The sequence below is a fragment of the Anarrhichthys ocellatus genome, unplaced genomic scaffold (genome assembly GCF_004355925.1).
Source record: "Anarrhichthys ocellatus isolate YVR2014 unplaced genomic scaffold, GSC_Weel_1.0 scaffold5, whole genome shotgun sequence".
In the NCBI taxonomy this organism is placed as follows: domain Eukaryota; kingdom Metazoa; phylum Chordata; class Actinopteri; order Perciformes; family Anarhichadidae; genus Anarrhichthys; species Anarrhichthys ocellatus.
The window spans coordinates 3,758,699-3,784,012 of NW_022280035.1; the positions used below are offsets into that span (position 1 = coordinate 3,758,699).

Below are 25,314 nucleotides of genomic sequence, written 5' to 3' on the forward strand. Positions count from 1 at the left end.
ATTTAAGACAATACAATGTGTATGTGTGTGCCCCCCCCCCCCAAACCCAAATAGTGTCCTTTGTGCACTGGTGCTCCACCTGGTGGCTTTCTGTGTAAAGCAATTTACATGAGAACTCACTGTAGGAGACAATGGCTCTGTTCTCCACATTAACTGGCTGTTATGCTGCCTTTGTGAAATGCGCCACACTGCAGAGACTGTCTATAAAAGTTGTTTTAGCTAAATTCCTGTACTGATATTTCAAGGACACACAGAGAAAAACATCTCTGAAGGGCTCTGACTCTAATGTTCTCATTAGCTTTAAGTATTGATGTGGAGAACTCCCCCTCTCAGCCTTTATATTGTACACAAATGGCTGTTTAACTGTTAACTATACTCTCTATAAAGGGATGAACTGGCTAGTCTTTTTTAAACATTCCTGAGAGAATCTGCCAATAAACTAGAATGAAAACTGTTTGATTAGAGAAAATAGCGTTAAAGTGTTGTGAATTTAAAAGTAGTATTTTAATGTACTTCCACACAACTATCCGAATGCATTACTAAATAGCATTACCAATCAGAGCTATTTCTTAACAATAACTTCGATGTTTAACAGATCGCTTCTGTGTCTCTTCACATTGCAGGATGAGCCCTTCAGGTCCGTAAACCCGTACTGATTGGAGACATGTTCTAACGACGACATCTCAGCCACCATGAAAGGGTTAGGAGCCAACCGCAGTCGTCACATGTCTGACTCGTGTGAACCTGCGAGATGCCCACAGAAGCCGCTCTATCCTTTGACCTCTGACCCCCACAGCTCCTTTCTGTTGAGCCCCACCATAAACCACTATGGCACACTGGACCCCCATCTCCATCTGTGCACTCCCACCAGCCCCACCAACCTGACCCCTGACTGCCTGCTGCCTTTCAGCCAGTTGTCCAACAGCAGCACTTTCCCTCGTCTGCACTTCACCTCCCAGACTGAGCAGGTTGACTGCTCCCAGGCCTGCATGGCTGGTGGTGGCGGACTCGGGCAGGGTGGCAGAACAGGTGCACTGTCCAACTCCTTGTCTATGGGCATGGGCTTAGGTCTGGGCCTAACTGGTGCTCCGATGATCACCAGTGGATCAGCCACTATCTCCTCTGCAGCAGCAGCCAAGATGAATCGGTTACCCTCCAACCTTTTGGATCAGCTAGAGAGGCACCTGCCCCTGCAGCGCGACGGCTTCAGCACGCTGCAGTTTCATAGGGGACGTATGTCGAAGCAACGCAGTGAGAGCCCAGGACGCATACGCCACCTGATGCACTCTGTGCAGAAACTATTTGCCAAGTCCCAGTCCCTGGAAAACTCTGCAATCAAAGGCAACATGAACGGACGCTCTGCTGGAGGAACAGCCGGCACCACGGGTGCTGGTGAGGATGGAGGTAGACCAACACGCAGGAGCAAGAGTAAAGACAGGGCTAAAACTGAGGGGCCAAAGCAGAGACCTAGGCCCAATGCACTAGGCTTCTGGAGCTCAGATGATGCCCTGGACACTGACACAACCAAAGCTGGCACTATTGCTGTAGGTTACCGCAACCCTCTGACCATGATGTCTCTAGGCAGAGCGGTGTCAGACAGCCAGGCCGCTCCCAGGCATATCCCACAGGGCTACCACACCATTTCTGCACATACTCTCAAGACCTCGAAAAGCAGCAGTGACCTCAAGTTTCTGGCATGCCAGGCGACACAGGTAGTATCCAAGGACGAGGAGGGAAGAATCAGGGGAAGCAAGGATGATATACTGGTGAAGAGGGGCTCCTGGTCCACTCTCACCCTCAGCCAGGCCAGGCAAGTGTTGCAGAAGGGCTCTGCTACAGTTAACAGGACCCTGCTTAAATCCAAGTCATGCCACCAAGACCTGGCACAACAGTTCCTTCAGGTAGGAGGGCCAGTGAGTATTCATCTTCATCATCATTCTTTGTAAGTTTGCATGGATATTTATATAATTTCTCTCAGGTTTGTTGATTTTATTGAACAGTTTTGTCTGATAAATTGATTAGATTGACCCTTATTTTGTTTATTATACATAAGATAAGTCACATTTATAGATTTTTCATGACATTCATCACAGACATATTATCTTTTTCAAGTACCATTGCTACACAACCCCAGAATCAAACTGTGAATATGGGTTAAAGACAAAGACACAAATCATGAAATACATACAGTGTCTAAGAGTCACACCTGAGATGACTGCAATGCATGGTTTGAGAGTCCCACCACAGTATGTCTGTCTCTCCATGATCCAGGTCCCACTGGGAGACTGGGCAGGAACTCTGGGTCGCGGCCGGGGCAGAGGAACTGAGATCCCGTGTCGAAGGATGCGCAGTGGCAGCTACGTTAAAGCTATGGGAGACTTAGAGGACAGCGAGGACTCAGAGGGAAGCCCCAAACATTCCCCCAAAGCCACCGCCCGACGCCAGAGCTACCTGAGGGCCACCCAGCACTCCCTGAGTGAGCAGCAGCCGCCTCCACCACCTCAACGCAAGTGAGTCCCACGGCAGAGAGTATCAAATTCGTCATATTAAAATTATAACCTTGATTATCATGCTCACTGTTTTGCCATAGTTGTGTTTGTGCTCTTTTACCTTACATTCATTAAAATAGAAATAAGCACGGAAGGTGTGTTTGTTGTGAACATTCTTCTCATGTCCCCAAAGGTAGTCAGCAGGTGGCAGCATCCTGTCACAAATAATTATCTGGATGTGCAGCAGCACTGAGTCAAAATAAAGCTGATTGAAGCTATTCATGGAGGTAGAGATGTGTATCAATGAAGGGGGATAAGAAATGACCAACAGGATCATCTTGTACAAATGCAGTGGGAGATGAAATTTGTGCCATGTGTTTTACCCCTACATCCACACCGACAGGCCTCGTTGCTACGCTCTCATGCGGGAGGATTATCTGTGGTCTCCACTACAGAGTGCATGCTCTATGCAGCATCTGAGGTCAGTGTCATCCATAGGCAGGCAGTGTGGCCCTCCACCCACCCTCACTTGCCCTACCACCACTACCCACCACCTCGTTTTGGCTAACCTCTCCCAGTGCTTTCCCTCTCTGCCCCCTGTTCCATCACTTACCTTGCAGGTGCCCTGAGTGGTGTGTTAGTACTGTACTCTTGCCTGCTTCCTCGAGCCCTGATGTCATAACATGCAAATTTCCCATGGAAATCACTCAACCGCACCCTGCTGCTTATGCACACACATTTTCACTAACACCAGGTGCCAAAAGGGCCAGAACAGAGGAAACTTTGCACTTCCTAGATCAATCATAAAGGCAATTTCATATTCATCAGTTTTACTCATGAATCATTGTTTCCTCTGCGCTGCTATTTTAAAACCGAGCACATATCAATTTCCGCACATCCCAATAGTATTTCATTCTAAAATACCCAGGGGAACTTTTCGGAGTGTGATTTAAAGTTTCTCCTGGATATCATCAATTAAACACAGCCCTCACTTATTCCGCTCTCTGACTTCTGAGAGGCTGATAATTACATTCACTTCCACAGCTCCCTGCCATCCTTGAAAGAGCTGTCGACTAATCGGAGCCTCGATAACTTAGATTGCCTGGTGAGCCCGCTGGAGGCCCCTCCACGCTACAGGAACAATGATTTCAGCCAATGCTCTGCTACACTGGGCAGAGGCTCGGCCGCTCAGGTATGTCTCTTATCTTATCAAATGTGTTGCTATTACTGTAGTCCCTCGCATGATTATTACTTGGCTGGCAAAGACTATTTCCTCCTGTGTGTCTGTTTAACTCCGGTGTTGCAGTTTAGTGACAGCAACATTGAATGTATTTTTCCAGGGTATAACAGACATATTCATATACCTTATGATATTTCAGATCTCTTACAATCAGCTAATTAGATCATTTTAGATCATCGACTCCAGTGACCCATTAATTAAAAGAAGAAGAAAATTATCAGTGAATGAGCAAAAAATACATTAACACACCTCTCCAATTTTGAATCTGCCGCAAGAGAATATTTAAGTGAATGTAATGTCTATTGAGACATTCTATGAAAGAGCCAGCCGGGAATAATCTGGTGGAATAGAAGAGACGCTTGAGAGTGTTTGCAGAATGTCAAAGTGGGACATATGTTTCTGCGTAGAGCTGAGGGAACTTGTTGTATGTCTTCATCAGCAGGATTGGCGTGGGATGCAGAAATCCCTCACCAGACTAATGCACACATCTTTTTTTTTTTTTACCAAGAAGCAAAGGCACCCGTCTCAACCTGTACATGGGAGCTTTTAATCCAATAATCATCAGGATCATTTTACTGAGATTTTCACTGTCTTACAAGATGACAGTGAAGTTAATCAGGGTAAATAATTTGTGGATGCTAAACTACAACATTTCTCGTGACTTGATTTTGAGGGATTGTTCATCATGTTTATGCACCACGCACAACACGTTCACATTTGCTACCGAAAATGCCAAGCGTAAAAATAATTTTACTGGCTGTTTCTACTTCTTTTTATGTTGCTTGATCAAACATTTCAGATGGTGCCGGCTGTCATCACTTATTCCCATGATGCAATGACGAATCCTTGCAGCAAAGACATACTGAAACAAAGCTATTTTGAGTACAATGCAGAAAAACATTCATACTGTCCCTACACCAAGAACAAAATAGAATCATACTTGTATTAGCTTTTAACTGAAAAGCAAAATAAGTCATCACCCCACCAATACATAACTCATAGTTGAAACTCCAAGGGGACATGCATCTTGATTGACAAGTATAGGTAAGCCAGTGGTAACTAAGTACATTTACTCAAGTTAAATATAAGTACTCAAAAGTCCAAATGTTTTGTATCTGAATCGTACTGGTTTGCTTTTATAGTCTGAGTAGTATTGACCAATCACAGTTGTGCAGGCTTTGGTTGCATGCAGGGAGAGCAAAAGAGGCGAAAATGCTTCATGGGAACCCACCCGGTCTTTTTATTGGTTTATAATTAGTTTGTAAACTTCATAGCTACTTGGGAAACAACCTGGTCGTACACGTCATCCCTCAACTCTAACTCCAGTCTTGCATCTCAAGTTGCTAATCAGACTGTTAACAATGAGCAGCGCACAGAAAAGGAAGTCTTGGCCCAGATATCTGCTGGCTACACCGGAACCCTAGAAATACAGCCATTTGCCTCCATGGGCTTATCATTGTCATAATTGCAAATGAGTATTTTTTGCACTGTTGTATTGGCCCTTTTACTCACGTAAAAGGTGTGAATACTTCTTCCACTCAATGCATGTTTCTCAGTCTGCCCTCTGCCCTCAGCGTGTGAGTCTGCACACGTTCTTTCAGGTATACGGGCAGGGCTGCGGGCACTCACTTCCGTACTGTGAGGGGGAATCGCAGGCCGTGGAGGCTCTGGATTTGCCTGCGCCCACGTGCTTCCGGTCGCGCAGCCACAGCTACCTGCGTGCCATCCAGGCGGGCTGCTCCCAGGATGAAGACACCTCTGTGGACTCGGACTCACCGCCGCCCACCACTGCTGCAGGCTACAGTTACAGCTCCAACACCAGTGAGTACCAGTGAGGACAAGGTGGGACAAAGCAGCTGAGGATAATCTTTGATTTAAACAAAAATAAATAAAAAGTATAAGCAGAAAGGGAAGACTTATTTGCCATTAAATATAATCCACTCATCTATTTACTCTGCTTCATAATAGCCAAATGTACATTTTGGAGGAATTTTTAAATTGTCCCCTGAAGGAAGGACAATTCATGAAATCCAACAAATAAACCAGAATTTAAAACATTTTCTTTTACTTCATATGTTTATAGAAAATATAAAGAGCACACATCTAAACAGTGTAGTATACTTCTGTCTTCACTATAGGTGCAGTTATTTCCCCTCGAGGATGTAATTGGTATATCAGATTAGTATCATTTGTTGTGGTTCATCTCTGGGTTTAAAGAAAGCTCTGGAAAACACAATGACACATGAGATGTAGAGAGTAGCAGAACATGTTTTTGTGCAATGTTGGTATTAAAACAATTACATTTCAGTCTGAATAAGGATGTTTGGTTACGAGGTGCTTTGGATCTATCAGTAAAAGTCTGTGACAACATGTTCATACAGCAACAGGGATGCAGAGCGGAGCAACAACGGCACTCTTCTGATTCGATGAGTGAAAAACAGAAAAGCAAGACATTTTCCATGTGATCATATTTATTGTGAACAGTAGGAGTTAAAAGTTTGACTGCACAACATTTGTGTATCGTTATTCAGTGTATGCTTAATATATTTCAAACCATCCGTCCTTTTCAAATGATAAGCGTTCGCTTTTCAACACTCGGTCTGCAATAATGTCTCCAATGAGCATCTCTATATTGTAGATTACATGAAATGCTGTGTTTGTCGAAAATAATGATGTGAACAGTCACACAAATGCTACAACATGAAATGAATCATATTTTCATTGTTTTGGATTCAAAAGAAACTTAAGGGACTTAAGGGACCTTAATATTTTTGGTCTAGCGTCAATACACAATGATCACTCAAAGCAGCGCCGAGCCGAGCTGCCCTCCTCAAGTTATATTTATTGTTTTTTGTGTTGAAGTGAAGTGACAATCATTTGGACTTAGAAGTATCCATGTGGAGGTATTGAATGATTGAATTATGGCATTTTATATGAAATACAAAAATATGTTTAATATTCTTCTTCAGCTCTTTTTTTCTGACAGAAAATAAATGAATTAATGACATGGCCTGAAACTTAAGGATTTATCTCAAAATAAAACAAAATATTTTGTCCTATTAGTATCATCGTAAGCACATTAAAGATTACCAAAATGACCATACAAACCAATAATATGGACACTAGTAATCCTTCACGGGTACCTATATGATAAATAACAACTCTAGACATAGTGTCTAAATGCATTGCAAATTCATATTTTAAAATGCTTTGGACTTATGCCTCACACAATGCACATTCACTGTTACCACAATCTATTGATACTGACCATTATTTTCAGTTATTTGCTATAAAGGCTTTATGTACTGGTTCCATATTTTAAAAAAAGTTAAATTATTAATAATATGATCTACTTGAAGGAAGTATATCAATGTTAATGGGCTTATCCGATTTACAATTATGTTTATCTGATTTTGTGGAACACAAGAGGTATTTGTTTTTGTCTTGATTGTCAAAAATACCGTTTTTAATATGCTCGCCTTTACAAAAAGACGGGAGAGGGGGAAAAAGGAAACGCCTTAATTTACATATATCTCCATTGTTTCGGAGAAAGACGGTCACAGCGCATCTAGTATGAGCTTTATGTCGAAGACTATTGAGTACTTTCCCGCGCCGCCAGGGACCAAAATGAAACGCACCAATCAGCGAAGACAGTCAAAATTAACGTCACACAGAGATGTCAACCAATCACGTTCGTGTCCGGTTACATCGAGGATCAGAACTGACCAATCGATCGAAGAGAACCGTTACGGGAGGAAACGTGGACTCCAATCCTCGTCGTCAAGGGCGTGTACTACAAATCTTTTCTTCTGTGTGTCTTACGGGCAGGACACCGTATAGCCTCGTCTGCATCTTGTCTGCATTTCATGAATGACCAGAAAATAAGGATTTTACCAGTCTACCACCATACAGTAAGATTTTGTCGCTTTTTTCTCCTGACTGAGCGTCAATCTTAAAACTGTCAATTGTTTCTCGGTACGCTATAGCATCGGCAAGCTAACGTGAGCTAACGTTGATGGTGTGGTAGGGTTAGCTATAAAGCTAACGTGGATGAAGAAAGAGGATGAAACACTATAATGCGAGTCGTTAGCAAGCAAGCAAGCAAGCAAGCGAGGCAGGTAGACAGTGATGTGGTCGGTGGTGTTACATTGATGGTAACGAGGTAGCAGCTGCTCTTTGTTTGCTCTCTTCCATCACCATCATGTTAATGCCTCCGGCTAACGTTAAATGTGTGATATCCCACCGTTGCGAGCGTTAACTGGCTAGTAGCACGAGCTAACAGTAGCTGAGGCGTCAACGGCTAGTTAGGGTAACCAAACCGTCCACGTCTGCTATAGCGGATAGCTAACATTGGCTAATGCAGTGTGTAATGAAAGCGATGGTACTCTACTAAATGATGTGAGTTTGATGTTTTAAGTTGTAACCTAATGATCATTCATTTAACCCATATCACATCCTGTGAAATCACGTTGTTTTAACTCGGGACAGATGGAGTATTTAGTTTTTTACAGGTGATCTTTTTGGATTAACATTAGCTGTCAAATGAGGTAAAGTAATGTTAAACGATACTTCTCTCTTATACCCCAGACTCAACATGTGACAGTGATCTGAGCTCAGAGGCATGGAGGATCAGTGAATCACGTTTAGCTTATCAGTCCATCTACAAGTCAAAACTGACTGCTCTGTCTCTCTCTATTTTAAACACGTTTTTACCGATGGAAGATACTATTAAGTTGTCTCCAACTGTGTTTTAAAGACGTGGCATGCATAGGTTTCTAGACACTTAATTGATATATCTTCTAAAAAACGATTCTATCTCAATTGCCAGGACTGCAGTGGGTATTTCTGGTCCACAGTTCTGTGCCATTTTTATTCAGTAGCTAGCTTCCATGTGTTAAGACCTGCGGACACAATCAATAATTGATGAGCTTCCTGCCTTGTGCAGTGCTTTGCAGTTAGGACACTTCACTGGGCTTTTATGAAGACCACCTGACAATAGAAGGATGTGCACACAAAAGAAGTATAACATTACCTTGCATTGTCTCTTTTCCATGCATACTAACTCTATTGGTTATTCGAATTCAGCTCATCTAGTTGGAACTCATGTTTAGTTTAGCCATTACGGAAACGCTGGCTTTGAGGTTTCATTGTGCCAACAAGGTGTGTTCATTGTCTCCAAGCCCTGGTGTGTCTGTGTATTACCTTGGATAGACAGTGAGTCATCCTCCACAGCGTTACATACTCTTTCTCTCACTCATTGATGAGGTAATCTCTTGACTGAATAGGCGAAGCCACTGTAGTTAGTTTCACAGTAAGGTCAACAGCAGACCAGCTTCCTGATGATGTGTGTGGAGCTCTTAGGCTACATCCACACTACTCCGTTTCTATTTGGAAGCAGATTTGTCAAATAGAAACAATCTCCGTCCACACGGGCGTTTCAGCATCATTTTCGAATTGATCTGCATCCACACGGCAACCTTCGAAGACGGACAGCACGTGACCATTAACGTACACTGGGCATGCGCGTGACGGTGTAAACAGGAAGTGGATTGGTTGCTTAGTTAAAAAAAAAATAAGAGAGTAATAAAGTAGTCTTTAATAATGAAAGGTTGTGTTTGATACTTAAGATCTTCCTCTAAAATAGTCCTCTATAAACTCAAACAGCCAATTCGTGGAAAGTTTTAGAAGTTTTATTTTTCAGACTCAGTTATGGCGCTGCGGGTCTTTCTCTATCTCTCTCTCTCTCACATCAAATTTACTTTAAAATCAACACTTGCACGTAAACGTTTACTAGATTATGGGTCCATAAATGTGGTCAGCACACGTCTCTCACTCGTCTCACTCTATTCTGCTCCTGCTTCGTGCAGGAAAGCCTAGCAGATCGCTAACAGTAGATCCGTGAAATAAAGACCATGGAATCCGTAGAAGAGTTTTAAGACTTTAGTGTGAATCTTTCTTATTTGTAAAACTGTGGAAACACAATATGAAATATGGCTTTACAAACTGTCCATATGAATACATACATGAATACAAAACAACAATCCATGCCATAGCCATCATGCAAGATGTCCGACTAGCTAGCTTCTAAGCTAATTTTAACATTACCGCCAACGGAGAAATGCTAACCGCAATTAGCATTTAATACAACACCAATGTTATACTAAAAGAGCAAATAGAATATATCTACGTACATCTTTTCATGCTTCATAAAGACATACTTACAGACTAAGGTCTCTCAAGGCTACAAAATGGAAGAAGTAAAACGTTAGTGCAGCGTGTCTTCTCATTAGAATCTAAAAACAACGAGGCACTAACTAGAGAGGGATAAATACAAGCATGAAAATGCAATGACATTCTACCACACAGAAATGTGGGGGCAGAACACACGTTTCCTCGGTGTTGTCTGTTCTCACTCGTAGCTCTGAATAGCATTTACCGCTAACTGTGGCTTCTGACGTCCGCTCCATTGGGCTGATGACGCCGTGTGTCACGCCACTCGCTAATCGCTTCAATAACAGCTGCTTCCTCCACAGAAATGCAGACTTTTACTACACAACAGCTGCTAGTACAGACAACAAAGCAAGCAACGCTTGAAATTCGTTATCCATGTTGAAATGAATCACTGGTAGTTTGTTTTCTTCCAGGTATGGGTCACGTGATAGTGAGTGTGACGAATCGGGGAAGGAGACGTCATGGCTGCTAAGAACCAATCCAGTAGCGATCACGGGTGTGGGCGTCATTTTTTTCTAAACGCATCAGTTTCCGACCGTCCACACTCAAACGCAACCCCGGAGTTTTCAAACACCTCCAACCTCGGGGGTGTTTTCAAACTCCTCCGTTTAGGGTGCTCCAAAACTCCAGCGTAGTGTGGCCGCTCAGTGTAAACGTAGCAAAACATATGTTTCCAAACGTAAGCAGAGTAATGTGGACAGGGCCTTAGTTAACATGGTTAGAGAGTGTAGCGCAGGCCTGTCCGTTTCCTGCACTAATGACATGCACTGATTAGAGAGCGGATTTATCAAACATCTATTTTGCACCTGGTAATGGTTTTGGCAGGCTTTTCAGTGGGGCACTGTACTTATTTAGAGCAGTGTGCTATTAAATGTCACAATGGTGAAAGATAAACTCTTTCCAATACACATTTCTGATCTTTTTTTTTGAACAGCATAGTCTCAATGTAAGTAAAAGTTGCTCGGGTACAATACTCTACCTTGAGAAAGCTCCCAGTGTCTCATTGTGAACAGTTTGACCTCGGAGGCACTTGCCACGTGTCTTTTCATCAGCTGATTAGGCTGAAACCCAGACCGTTGCTGCCTCAGTCCAGCAGATCAGACTAAGGACCAAAGGAGGATAAGGATATCAGACTATACAGCACATACGAATGCACAAACCAAGTCTCCAGAAGTGTAAAGTGTGGACTACATTCTTTGGTTTTTGTCTCAATTTGAATGGTTGTTCTCAAGCCAAGATGTTCTTATCTAATTCGTTTGGAATACTAGCCAGGGTGGAATGTAAAATGGTCGTACTTTAAATTGAATCATATGTGTTTGTCTTCCTGTTTTTGGTATTGTAGCTCTCTTGTTTTGTGTTGTTAGTGGTTTATTTTTCCCATGTCAGCATTGTCTGCTGAATGGCAGCCTGTCTGTCTGTCTGTCTCAACAGATAGCCTTCTCTGTCCGCTGTGACACTGATTTGCTGCCTCTCTACTCATAACCTGTTCCTCTTATTCATTTAGCTATTGTGGAAAATGGCACAGATTGAATATACGATGCATTTCGATTTTCACGATGACTCAAATTTGAATGAAAACCCAGATGCAGTCCTGGTGGGCAGCAGGAGATCTCCTGTCATTCACTGGCTTCATAGGAATTGGCTTTCGTTACAGGCGTACAGACTTTTGTTGTGATATCCCGGTTCCCCTATGTACTCTGACGATATTTGTAATGCCAGCAGTTTTCTCATGCATAAAGCACATATATGGTTTTCCCAGCTGACATGTGATTCCTGGGCTAAGGCTAAAATAGATCTATTTAGCGCAGGCCATCGTTCTGATTAGAAGTACAGTATTTAGCTGAATAGTGCGCCTTGTGTGCTTTAATCTGTTAGTCAGAAGTCATGGTCAGCCATGTGTCCTGGTTTAATCTTTCAGTCTACGGCTCCCACGGCCTGTCAGCCTGCCATATTCTTTTACAATGAGACTAATCCCGGACAGAGCTTCTGCTACCACCTCTTTTCATGATACTTGGCTCATATCCAGAGTTTCACAAAGGTTCATCGGCAATAAGCCACAATACTGTTAACAAGGCTGTGTTTGGAATTTGGTTTTGTGTGTACTGGCAACTCATGTTGAACTGCTTACTGTCTCCGCTCTCAAGGAAGTTCAGTCTGCAGCCTAGTTAACACACGTTGAAAATAGTCAACCCATGTATACTTTAATTTTAGCGTGCCATGGAGAGCCCGTTAGCGGTCATCTGATAGCAGACAGACCTGCTGATGGAGGCGGAACATATCCCGCCTGAGAGGCTGCATGGCTTTCATGAGTGATGCCGTGAACATCTGATGATCACAGCGATGTTGACAGGGTTGTAATTGAACCTAATTGTCAAAGTGAGAGGAAGCATTACATAAAGAGTGATTCACTGACACCTGCTGTCCATATAACACGTCAACTTGAAGATGTAAAGCAATGGGAGTTTTCTTTTGTTAGCGTAGCTGGCATGTTTGCGATTAGCAGGAAATAACCAACTTCATAGCTCTCTGTGTGTAAGAGGTGCATTGCAGCCTTATAAACACAGCAAATGTGACAGAGGCATGTGTTGAGACTTGAGGTTTAGCTGGACACGATAATTAACTTTGGGAATGTCATGCATCTGGGCTGTGAGTACTAAAAGAAGTGTCTCATTCTTTGAGAATAAAAGCTCCGTTGTTGGTTGGGTATGTACTCTTGAGACGAGAGGCCAGGGCTGCTAGAGATGCATGAACTACACGGAGCGGCTTCCACAGCAGTGTTTGTGTACGTTGGTGGGATTTAATGACGGCCTTACTGGTGCTGTGAGTCACCGGCGGATGACGGAAGTGCGGCGCCCTCACAATTACAGGGTGTCAGGTTGCTGTTTACATTGAAACCCCTACCGGAGAGAATAAACACTACATTTTCGTTATTGATTCAAAGCGGTGAGCCTTAAATTACTTTCTAGGTCAGCTTATTTCAAAGAAATATTCCGTCCATCATGTGTGTCAGTGAAGGCTGTAGTAGGGCAGACTGTTGACAGTCAGCCAGCTGTTTAAATACCATCTACACGACCGCCTCAACTCCTGATAAAAACCTGTGGTTTCTCATGTTGTATTGTACTTAACTCTGCATCGTCCACCACAATCCTGCAGTCAGACTGACAGAAAAGGAGGCAACCAGTCTCATTCCTTCTCCCTGAGTCAGATTGTCTTTGGCCTCGTTTCAGTTTCTGCTGAAAGAATTTGTGAATCCAAGGTTCATTTGTCCTTCGCTGTCAAAATGTCACGCTTATGTTAAGTAGTCTACCATGTGAGGGCTCTGCTCTGATTCATAATAATACAGTATGATTGTTAGTGAGTATTCATTTTGATTTGTTGAAAGAAAAGTCAAAAATCAGAGGAGCGGCTTGTCACTGTCATTAAAATGAGAGAAGCTGCTCCATCTTAAAGGTCCGCCCACCTTAAGTGAGCCTGAGCCACAGTTGACACTAACTTTCACTTAATTCAGCATTTATTGGGTCCTGGATTTAGCCTGCTACATGAATGCCGGATAATGGTACGACCGATTTTTCTTCGCTTCCCTAGAGTCAACAAGCGCAAGCGGATAGTCTACAGGAACAGCGTCACTCTGCCATTTCAGCTCAAATTGTGTGCGTTTCTGCTATAATAACTTATAAGTTCACCGCCAGCAAAAGTGATTCGAGGGCCACAGACAAAAGCTATCTTGTTTGTTTCATCCTTTCTCTTTACTCTCTCTATTAACTATAAATCGCACAAGTATTAATACCGCACAGTAAAAGTCCTGCATTCAAATGTTTACATGATGGCGAGGTATTATCAGCACAATGCCCTTAGATTTACTTCTGGTCTGTTCCAGGTGGAGCAGCTCCATTAATCACTACGAGTAACCCCTTTCACATGAATACATTCTTTTGATACGTGATTAAGAAATATACTGATTATGGCCTCATAAACTCCACCGTAACTCCTACAACAAATCCAGTCCTTGTGAATGTACTAATGGGGTAGATCACTGGCGAGATGTACACTTATCATTTATGAAATGCTGTGCAGGAAATTGGAGTTTGCAGCTGAATGTCACTGATTGGTCAAACAAAGTGAACGAGTTGAGAGCACAAGCGAATGAGAGAGAGGTGTTGGAGAGAGCCGGTGAATGAACGAGAGAGGGAGGGAGCAGTGATGAAGAGAAATAAAACTCTTTGCTAATAGTTTCATCAGTGTTACGTTCTAAAGCAGAAATAGACTATCAAGCACTCAGCAGATGATGATCTTTGAAGACGGGCATTGTGGAGTTTTCAATCTCCATCTCCACCTCTGCAAGTCTCCTTTTTATCGATTCATAACATCCACTTAGAGCTGCGCCCTAAACGTCGATGATTCTAATCATCAGTCGAGACGCCCGGTGGTGAATCTCATTTTGTCCGTCAAATCACTGCAATTTTTTTTTTTTTTTAGCTCCGTCATTGTGTGTATATATAGCAGCATGCTAGGCTATAAACTTTAATGAACTAAGTCGTGACTCAAAATTGCCTAACAACAAAAGTATGACCAGGAAGCACACCTTTTTTTGACTGTGGAAACGTGATGTTTTCAAAAATGTCAATACATCAGCAGCTCTACATCCACTGAAACATGCCACGCAACAGTAAAAACAAAAACCAACAGCATAACTTCTGTGTTATCGGGTTAGATGTGTTGGAGAAAACGGGAAAGTTCCATAGTTCCTGGAACTGTTTGGTCTAAAAGGGCGATGAAAAGGCAGAGTTGTCTTGTCTGACAGTCCCCAGAGCAGAAGGACTGAAGGTGTGGCATGCAAAGGTCCCCAGAGACAGACTGACGTCAATGGAACACAACCACCAGCGTGTTTACAGGAAGCATGAAGGTAGATGTAGGTACAGTCTGATAGAGGCAGCAATAAGGGCAAAGTGCAGGTTTGTTTTTCAGATAGGCAATGTTTATGGCAACACCTTTATTTTACCTTTTGCTTTCTCTCTGTCTGAAGTGACGAAGCGCAGGTTTTCTCATCCTAAGCTCTCTCGTCTCTTTCTCCATCTTCCGTCCGCAGTCGGCAGTAGGAAGGCTCCTCCCCCAGTCCCCCCCCGCACCACGTCCAAGCCCCTCATCTCCGTGACGGTGCAGAGCAGCACCGAGTCGGCCCAAGACGTATACACTGACCAGCAGGACCGTGGCAGTGAGGCCAACAGCCAGTCGGGACGCAGCAACTCCTCTGACAGTCTCTGTAGCATCCGCACGGGCAGTCTGGCTAAGGGGCCCCGACCTCTACCGGTCCCAGTCCCAGTGTTAGTCCCTGTTCTAATCCTGGGACCCGCTGCAGGCTCTGTGCATCCTGTTCCAGCCCCTCGTGACCTCCCTCCTCCCACCACCACCACCGCTGTCACCACCACTTCCACATCTACCCAGTCCCAACATGACACCCTGAGCTTTGGTTTCACCCTAGAGCCGGCCCCGACTGCAACCAAGAGGAAACTGTCCTCCATCGGAATCCAGGTAAGAATTGACTACTTTTTAGTTTGATACAATCGTAGAGGGAGGAAAGTAAAGCCAAAGTATTTGACTGGTTTTCTGTTGTCCATGATTTTTTTCAGGTGGATTGCATTCTGCCAGTCCTGAGAGAAGAACCACTACCCCTGCCTGCACCCCTTAAGTTTCAGTCCATCGGAGTTCAAGTAGAGAACGGCAGGCCGTAAGTGTACACTCGCATTAGATGGAACAGTGAATGGAAGCCACATGTGATCTGATGGTTTACATGTTTAACAGAGATGCTGTGAAGACGGGATGTTAACCGATACATATGGGGATAGTGCCCTTCATGGAATCATGACATGAAAGAGTATTGCGATATAATCGGCTGTTGAGTTCACATGGCATCTTAAAATGATTTCATTCTCTATTCCTTATACAGTATCACATGTTTGTACACATATTGCCACGCTGAGCTAAACGGCTACATAGTATAAACAAATGGAGTACAGAGAGAGTATACACAAAAATACACAAATCTCGTTTTTGTTTCTGTTCTGCTGCCAGTTTCACGCTGTTCTGATGATTAACAGTTGGTGGCAGTAATGCGCCAGTAAACATAGCAATGTGCTAACAAAGATGTTAAAGAAGACCATAAGCGAGGAAACTAAAAGCGAGCCTTTTTATTATTGTCACAATGTTTTATTATTGTCACAATGTTTTCAACCCTATTCAGATCTCCTGTCTGACTGCACTGTAGCTCCTTACCTGCTTTTCCACTCTGTAACAGCACACACTCACATTGCCGTTTGTCTTTCTTTGGCCCATGTGGCTGGTGAATCTGCTGTCTAGGGTCACTCAGCAGGCAGCCTGGCCGCAGGGCTCTGATCGAGGTCCTTTTACTCTTGTGTTGACTGTAGTGAGCTGAAAACGGTGCAGAACAGTGTGCTGTAATTTCCCCTAATGCCATTGGTTTGACGGCCTGCTTCCTTTTCTCCTGTTCATTATCTCTGTAGCAGCAGTCCACTCAGGTTTGATGTTGTAAACCTGATTTGTTACCAATTTCCTCCTGCTTACCATTCTCGACACCGTGTATTTTCTATTTCTTTGTGCTCCTTTTGCAAAATATGATACTGCACCGTCAGCTGCCGTTAATGTCCCGTCAGCTCACTCACCCTAACCTGCTACTGCAGAACGTGTTTGACACGTCGCTTCATTGTCTTGTTTATTTGACTGTCTGTCAGAAGCTGATGTTTATGCATGTCTCTGCAGTCTCAGCCGGGAAAGCAGCATGGCCTCCAGACAAAACACAGAGACTGAGCCTCAGGAGCCCCAGGATGCCGCACCCACAGAAAACAACACGGCAAACTGCACCAACAGTCAAACATCGAATGCCACCGCACCCAACGGACAGGACAAAGCCATGGAACAGCAGCTCCTTAAACGCACCTCAGCCGCCTCCAGGATATCCAGCCCGCCCCAGGTGACTCTGGACCCGGCTTTGGATCCCTCCTCGCTGCCACCGCCAGATCCCAGCCTGGAGTCGGGAAACTGCAGCGCCCACGGAGATGCTATTCAGCCCGGCACGCCAGCTTGCCTCCGAGACGGTAACTGGTTTATGAAGCTGCTGCAGGCTGAGACCGGGCGCATGGAGGGCTGGTGTCAACAGATGGAGCAGGAGACCAAAGACAACAAGCTGTCAGAGGAGGGTAAGTGATGTGATTGCATGAAATGGTAATCAAAACATTAAGACCCCATTCAAACATGTCATGGAAGGAGTCTTGTACCTAGATAAGATTTCGGACACTTATGCACATACAGTATAATCAGCTGTCCCGGGTCTCATGCGAATCAGGGTTGCTTTGTTACTTTGGGTCTTAGTGTTCCTGCAACCTGATTATTTATAAAGCACTGTTCTAGATCAGACGTCAGAAAGTGCTTCACAATACAAGAGAAAGAAGTACCGTTAACGGCTTGTCAACTCTGTAACATAAAGAATTGAATTGATGTCCCAGTTCTAAAGACGTGGATGAGGTCGGGCCTTGTTGACCGAGGACAATGAAACGCAGCACGACGCGGTCATCACTCCCATTCACTCACAGCGACGCTGCTCATTGGAGGGAGAGTACTCTTTGTTTTAGCTGTAACAGAGCAACTGCGGAGTCATTTCACTTCTTCATCTCCCAGAATACCACTCAGGCTGTTGGGCAGATTCATCTCTGCAGTGTCTTAAATATGAATGAGCAAGGAGCAGGCTAGAAGTAGAGGCTCCATCAGATCATCGCTCCCTGTGGACCTGAATTATGAATTACCATTTACATGCAAAGGGAGGAAAATAGCTGAATAAAGAGTAATTTGTTATCCTCCCTAAGATTGCGTCAATATATTCCCCCTAAGAAAATCATTTACTGTCAAAGAATGTTAATTGGTAAATGTAAAGATATGTCATTGCCGGACAACATCAATAAACTCTACATACTCACTCCGTCCTATGTCTTGAACCTTTTATACACTGTCTCTGGATCTCAAAGTAGCTGCCTTTTCATGTCCTTTTTGTCTCATTACATTTTTTTTTTTTTTTTTTAGCTGTTTCAATGACCTCTCCACAACTCGTTGATGATTTATCATAATCTTCTCTTTTGTAGTGTTGGGCACGATCCGCAGTGCAGTAGGCAGCGCTCAGCTCCTCATGACAAAGAAGTTTGAGCAGTTCAGAGGGCTCTGTAATGAGAACTTGGTGAGTGGCTTCATTACATCCTATTGAATCTCTCTTGATGCGCTTCTTCCTGCATGTTTTTGTTGGCCTCTCAAACTTACTTACCGACCCAGTTTTCTTTCATCTTTCTCTCTCCAACATCATTTATCTTCCCATTACTTTACATTTGGAGAGAAAACGATCTTTTCAGGCAGAAACGTGGAATCCTTGAGAGTTTATCTCATCAGATTTACTGTGATAGATTTGGTTTCTCTTGTCTTACTTGTCCCGCTGTCCCTTCCTGCCAGATTTTCTCTGTTACTGCTCCAATAGTGTTGAAATGTAATCATCTCTGAAAGTTTATTCGTGTCAAATGTATTTCTCTTCATCAATTTGCTTAAAAGGGAGGCTGCCCAGGAGATGTGCGTGTATGTGTGTGGTGGAGGAATGTGATTAATTCTCTCTGATTTGACTTGAGCCATTCATCTAACACTTCTCTCCACGGTCTCGTTTTCCTCTCACTAGGACGTCAGTGCCAACCCACGACCAACAGCACAGGACCTCGCAGGATTCTGGGATCTGCTACAACTCTCAATAGAAGACATCAGCATGAAGTTTGACGAGCTCTACCAACTGAAAGCCAACAAATGGCAACTTCCTGAGAAATCAGAGAAGGTGATGTTTGCTGACAGTTTTTTAGATTAGAGCAGCAACTTGAGTTATTTTTATTATCTTTGTTATTAATCATTCAACCGAAAGTAAAACTGTTTGTAATTTTTTAAGCAAAATAATTCTCTCTATGTAATTTGTAAATTGTCATTTTAAGCTTAAATTTGGCTGTTGGAGATTAAAATTAATAAATTAAATTGACAAAGCGAGTAATTGATTAATTGAGAAAATAATCAGCAGATTTATAAGTAATGAAAACATTAAAAAAACATTTTGCGTTAACTTAATAAATGCCTAATGGCTTACAAATAAGGAGTTAATTAACAACAATGGAGGTTGTGGTTTCAACTGCACCTTATTCCTTTTCCTCCTCGACTTCCTTTCCTCAGGATGAAAACAAGCAGCTTCCCTCTGTGCCAAAGAAGCAGACTAAGCCCAGGCTGTCGGCAGGGAAGGACAGGAGCGTGGACTCCGTCGTGGACAAACAGCGGCAGGAAGCCAGGAAGCGTTTGATGGCAGCAAAGCGCGCGGCGTCAGTGCGGCAAAACTCCGCCACGGAAAGCGCCGACAGCATCGAAATCTACGTCCCCGAGGCCCAAACCCGCCTCTGATGAGAGTGAACCAGCAACCGATCATCGAGACAAATCCGGACTCCCTTCAGACATTCATTGACACAAACACACAGACAGATATGAGACGAACACGCAAATGTACAACGGATGCACAGAGGCCGACACCCCCCCCCCCCCAATAGTGGCACAGCGGAGAGGACAGGAGGAACGTGGGGATCACAATCCAGAATAACGCAGATAATCACGGCTGCCATTGGACAGAAATATCCTTGACATTTGTTTAATACTATTGTTATTATAATAATAATTATCTCCTAAAGTATATCAGGACTGTCTTAAATGTGCAAGTATCTCGGATAAGGACATCCTGTACCTTGTGAGCTGAAGAATCTTGGTATCCCAGAAGTTTACTCTCTTAAAAACTCCCCTCACCGCTGAGTCTACCGGCAAGTTGTGGCTGCCTGGTTTACGAGCTGAGCTACCATCCACACACACACACACTCAGGACACACATGCAGGTGCACTCGCTGTCCACAGAGTCTTCCTGTTCTCTATTTGTATTAGGCTGCCACTCGTCGGGCGCGGCGTGTACGCTTCACTGCGTACAAACTCCCAAGATGGTGTCGATGTACTCAGAGGTTTAAAAAAATGCAGAGAACCAGAGGAAGGCAGTAGCATATATATTATAAATATCACACTATTGCGATGTTCATTTTGTAAATGTTGTATACCAGATTATTTGTTAGAAAGAGGTCAGTGTTCAGTACCAAGGTAGTTTTTTATAGATCGAGTACATGTACTGTCATGATGTATTAGCACTTGATGCAATCATTCACTCCACCTCTTTCTCTTCCTCTCCTTTTCACAAGCGCACACTACACAGTCTGTGTCTGTGGGCATCCATTGTTAAAGTCTTACAGTTTTGTTTTTGTGACGGGATGTGAGGATTGACTGCCCTGCCAGTGAGCTACAGAGGAATGCATGAAGTTGTATGCATTTTACAGCTCGTGTCGACTTGATCACTGCACTTTCCATTCACCTCAGATCAAGTTTGCTCACCTTCGTTTGCCTGACCATCCTGACTTTCACTGCATCCTCCAGTGATGTAGGGGGACCAAGACACTCACCACTCGAAATGGCATTCAACCAGTCAATCAACCAGACTACGTGTGATGGGGTGGGGGTTTACGTGCCACTTGAAAGGAAATGGAATAGCATAGCAATAATAAAAATCGTATTAGAGTGAGCAGAGCAGTAGGTACCCAGTCTTCAATTATTTAATTCAACATTTCCAATAAGACTTTCTTAGTGTGATGAAGGATGAATGTTTATTTCTTTTATTGACCGACTGCCCTTGAAATGATTAAAATCTCAGGTTGGGCATGAACTTGACGGTAAAAACCACTATGGATGGATTATTTATTACATAACCACAAATTAGCTGGCCGAATGCTTCAGAGCCATTGACTAATATTTTAAATCCAGACGTACTCGGTGCTCTTCGGTGAGAAAAATCATGTTTGTTGCAGAAATGTGCAGGCTTAATAAGATGGCTGATATCAGCGGTCTCTTTCGCTGACCTTTCTAGCAGCTTGAACTCCCACCCCTGCTTGTTGAGAATGAACTGTGGTACATTTCTTTTTTTAAAATTTGAATGTCATTTGACACGTTTTGTGACCGTCATCCGAAACGAGGTCGACCTAAACATGTCTTGATTTCTGTAATTATAAGTAATGGTGCTGCGAGAGGCTTCATATTGTGCCAAGACGGCAATGATCATCGTTTCAGCGTCATTTGATAAAGCTTCTATTTAAATTTTTTTAATTTAATCTGCTTATGAATTCTACCTGTCTGTACGTGTGCATTCTCGGCCAACTTTGTTTGTGTTTGCATCCGCTTTGCCTCGTCTCTGACTTAACTCATGACTTTTTGAGTACAGGACTGGAATATTTTCCATGTTTCAGTTTTCTCAAAAGGAAACGAGTGCCAAAGGGTTCATGAGTGGAACTGGGCATCGCATACTCATGCACAAGTGCAGGTTGTGACTCACTAGTTTTTTTTTTTTTATTTAAGAGCTGGCTCTCCCCCTACTGGTCAGTCCTTGCGTGACACTCCAGACATCTTGTTCTGCTCCATTTTGAATCTTTTAGTTGACATCACACAAGAAATGACGTTGAACTGGGAATGCTGACACAACACCGTGTTGTTGATTTTCTTATTCTCTTGTTTGTATTACATCAACAATGGACATGTGCAATTCATTGTCCAAAGAAACCATTAAACATCCCTTTGCTACATGTCCTGGTCATCATTCTTGCTATTGTTTTTATTTTTTTTGAAGCACTCATCCATAATGCAATGGTAATATTAGCCGCTGAGTTAATATTACACACAAATGATATCATACGCGTTAGGTTAGACATTTTATTGTTGCTGTATAATCTCTAAAAGCATGGCCTTCTTACATTTAGAAATATACAAAGATCCTTGCCAATGAATTGTCAGCACTCCTTTAAATAGGTCTAGCAAATGATCTGAAACTATTCAATCTGTTTAAGGCATTCAGGGTATGTACTGTACGTAGGAGGTTATAACTGGCTGACTAATGGTGGAAAGTCCTCTCCTTTTTCATATCATTTGAGAGCCGGATCCCTTTATTTGCCCACATTACTGAACTTTAAGAGAGCATGACCTGATCAGGGATCTTCAGACAGTTTGTTTACCACTACTTCCTGAGTTTCAAAGGGCTACAAAATGGACAAACGATGACCAGAAGTTGCAATTCTTGAGGCAGATTATGTGGATGTGCTGTTCAACCTTGCGGACGAGGCAATATTCTCTGGTTAAGTGATTTCTAGGATTCATCTAGAAATATCTTTGTGTTTGCTTGATGGACAGAAACGCGCTGAGAATTATAACCCCATTCTGACTTCAGCACTCGCCCTCTCTCTCTCTCTCTCTCTCTCTCTCTCTCTCTCTCTCTCTCTCTCTGCATCTGTCCTCTCAGAGATCCAGCTAGGAAAATAAGCAAAAACTATGTAGATCCAGATTATCTTCTACTGATGAACATTATTTTACAAAACAAGCACATATCTTACAGGCGAAGGGTTGTTTAATGTTATGGTGTATTAGTTAGACACTGTGAGGATAGTTTCTTTTCAGAGAATAAAGAATTGTGATTGCAATGAGTTACGTGGCATATTTTCTGTATGAAATAATCTGTACAATTAAAGAAGAATGCCACTTAATTTGGGAATGCATGTATGTTTTTCCTCTTATATGTTTAAACTAATCACCTCAATTCTATTAATTGTTATTGGATCTGGAGCACAGAAATAGTGTCCAGAAAACCTCTCTTTATGATCCCAAAGCCGTGTCATTGTGTTATAACTTACAATAAAACAAGGGTCAGCAAAACACCTTAATTTGGTCCACCTTAGTAAGAGGTCATACACGTTATACTCTTTGTAGTAATGACAGCAATATAACTACCTAGATATATGCACCATGTGATCAAAGGTATGTGGACACTGCCGTCCACACTGTACTTTGACTAGTTTGGGGATGTTTGTCTAGATATTTTAGCTTTAATTAAGTGAGATCTTAAAGGTGCAAGATCCGAGATTGGGAGCATATCTGGCACTATGCAACCTACTGCTCTGCTCCTACCTACAGTAGGATGGGTTAAATGAAGAGGTCAAATTTAATGTATTTATCTGAATGTACCTGCATGTGTATGACGATTGAAATTAAGTTTTAAAAACGTGCTCAATACTTCTTCCAATTATAACGTGTCAAAACTATATACTAATTCTATATGCTACATTTATTTGTGTAATTCAAAATTTCCAAAGTATTCAAGAGGAGCTGTCTTTTCAATATTTTATTTTGGAAAGCCCAACCGGAAGCTGCTCGGGTGACAGCATGGTTGACATCTGTGAACTTCCGGTAGACACCGAGGAGGAGGAGCTTAAAACATCCGCGAAGAAGAAGAAGAAGGAGCCGTCCGGTGACGGTGGAAGCCAACTGCCAGCAGCATTGTAACAAAAGAAAAATAAGCAAATATTACTCGGCAGCTCGTTTGTGGTAAGTTTAAACATTTAGAGTTTTCGTCCCCGTTTCGCTGCAACGTTTTGTTTCGTCTTTTTAAACAACATAAAAGCGGAGGTGATGAAGTTGACCGCAGTGCACGTTAGGTACAGTGTGAAGACAGCTCTACTGCATGTGATGTCACGTATTTACCAAATTATACCCAGCTTGTACACGAACCAGTTTACTCATCGTACTGCTGGTAGTATCAGGGCAGGAGGAGAGTACATGAATGTAGGTGTTACAACTACCAGAATAACTTAATTAAATAACAACAATGACAACTCTGGTCGATTCCCACGTGAGCTAAAAGCCTACAATGCCAACAATGTCAATAATTCACTAGCTCGACCACTTTCATTGTGGATATTTGTTTGGGCTTTCAGGGAATTGTGATTTTCCCACATTTTATGGATCAAATAGTTTTACAAAATAACAGATAAATCGTTAAGGAATATTATGTTTCAGCACTTAATCCAGAGAGCAGGCAGTTCTTCACATTTGCAAAGCTGTCACCAGCTAATTCTTTGCTAGAGTATCAAAATTGGAAGAGGTGAACTTGTCTTGTCTCTGGATAAATTAATGTAATAATAGACTAGTGATTGAAGCGCTGGTGAGTTCCTCTTCAGCATCCTTTTAACATATGACAGCATTATCACCCAACACTGTCGTCAGGCAGCGTTTGATATGATACAGCAAAGTCCTGTCCTCAACAGAGAGATGCTGACCTCATCCGAACAGTGACCAGAGCTCGCCGTCCCCAGACCAGCCGAGACAGGACCGCAGGACACCGACCAGACCGATCATGGCCGGCAGGCAGGGGAGACCTGCAGCTGCTCCCGACGGCTCAGCAGAGGCCAAAAGGACGGACCTCAGAGCCAATGAGAAGAAGTGCTGTGAGTGGTCTGTTTCTGTTGACGCATTACCTGAGGCCTGTTCTGTATTAATGCCCCTTACAGTATTTAATCTAACGTACTCTCAGCAGGCTGTGTAAATTATGAACTTTTTAAAATCACGTTTCCTGCTCTGTTGGCCACGAGTAAAGAGAGGTGATAAGGTCTCAGCAGGCACTGATTGTTAAATGTCAACTTTGATGCACCTTTTGACATTATTGGTATGTATACAGTGTGTGGGTGTATTCATACTGTTCCTTTTGAAGCACAGCAACACTGCAATGAGCAAAGTCGACATTCAGATTCAGCTGGTAAAAATGTCACTAAGCTCGGCTTCATATTAGCTTCAGACTTTGATGAATCTTTAACCGGGGAAGTGAAATGTTCATATATATATATAATACAGAACTATTCTGCCTGCTCCACGCTTGTAGACATCTGTTCGTACAATCTAGAGGCAAGTCTAGTCTCGCCACGTCTTTGTTTTGATAGATTCGTTTCCCCTGAGCTGAGGATGTTCTGTTGTGGACACTGAAAGAAAACCGTTAGAAGTATTTTCCATTTCGTGTCCCAGTCCTCAAGGTTACACTGGATTACTAAACCGGGTCGCTAAGCGGCCGGACTTTGAGAAACATTAACCAGCAGTCAAGAGACGACGATGGTATGACAGAAATGTTAAACTAAGCAGGTAGATGAACACGGCAGGGGTGACATTGGATTATTTCACAACCTTCCCTCTCCTTGCTGCCAGTGTGTACTGCACATCAGTGTGTATACAATATGCATATCGGCCCTATTATTGTTATGAATGGGACATTTCAGGGGCAAGTCTAAAGTAACGATGAGGGCCAATGTTAAACAGTTTATACCCTTGAATGCTTAATAACGTGTGTGTGTGTGTGTGTGTGTGTGTGTGTGTGTGTGTGTGTGTGTG

At 43.0% G+C, this 25,314-nt stretch overlaps 1 protein-coding gene across 5 annotated transcripts in view; it reads left to right on the forward strand.

Moving 5' to 3' along the window:
• dlgap4a (discs, large (Drosophila) homolog-associated protein 4a) overlaps positions 1-19,568 on the forward strand; it is a 73,297-nt gene extending 53,729 nt beyond the window's left edge. For 2 of the 5 annotated variants that reach the window (XM_031844337.1, XM_031844338.1), the window contains 11 exons: positions 624-1,901; positions 2,272-2,510; positions 2,893-2,970; positions 3,534-3,681; positions 5,304-5,550; positions 15,047-15,489; positions 15,588-15,685; positions 16,735-17,171; positions 18,108-18,199; positions 18,683-18,832; positions 19,216-19,568. In XM_031844337.1, coding sequence (XP_031700197.1) covers positions 693-1,901; positions 2,272-2,510; positions 2,893-2,970; positions 3,534-3,681; positions 5,304-5,550; positions 15,047-15,489; positions 15,588-15,685; positions 16,735-17,171; positions 18,108-18,199; positions 18,683-18,832; positions 19,216-19,437 — 3,363 coding nt within the window. In that variant the 5' untranslated portion in view covers positions 624-692 and the 3' untranslated portion in view covers positions 19,438-19,568. Of the gene's footprint in view, positions 1-623; positions 1,914-2,271; positions 2,511-2,892; positions 2,971-3,533; positions 3,682-5,303; positions 5,551-15,046; positions 15,490-15,587; positions 15,686-16,734; positions 17,172-18,107; positions 18,200-18,682; positions 18,833-19,215 lie in introns of those variants that run through there. The other 3 variants (XM_031844340.1, XM_031844342.1, XM_031844341.1) reach the window with 3 other exon arrangements.
• The last annotated feature ends 5,746 nt before the right edge of the window (positions 19,569-25,314 follow it).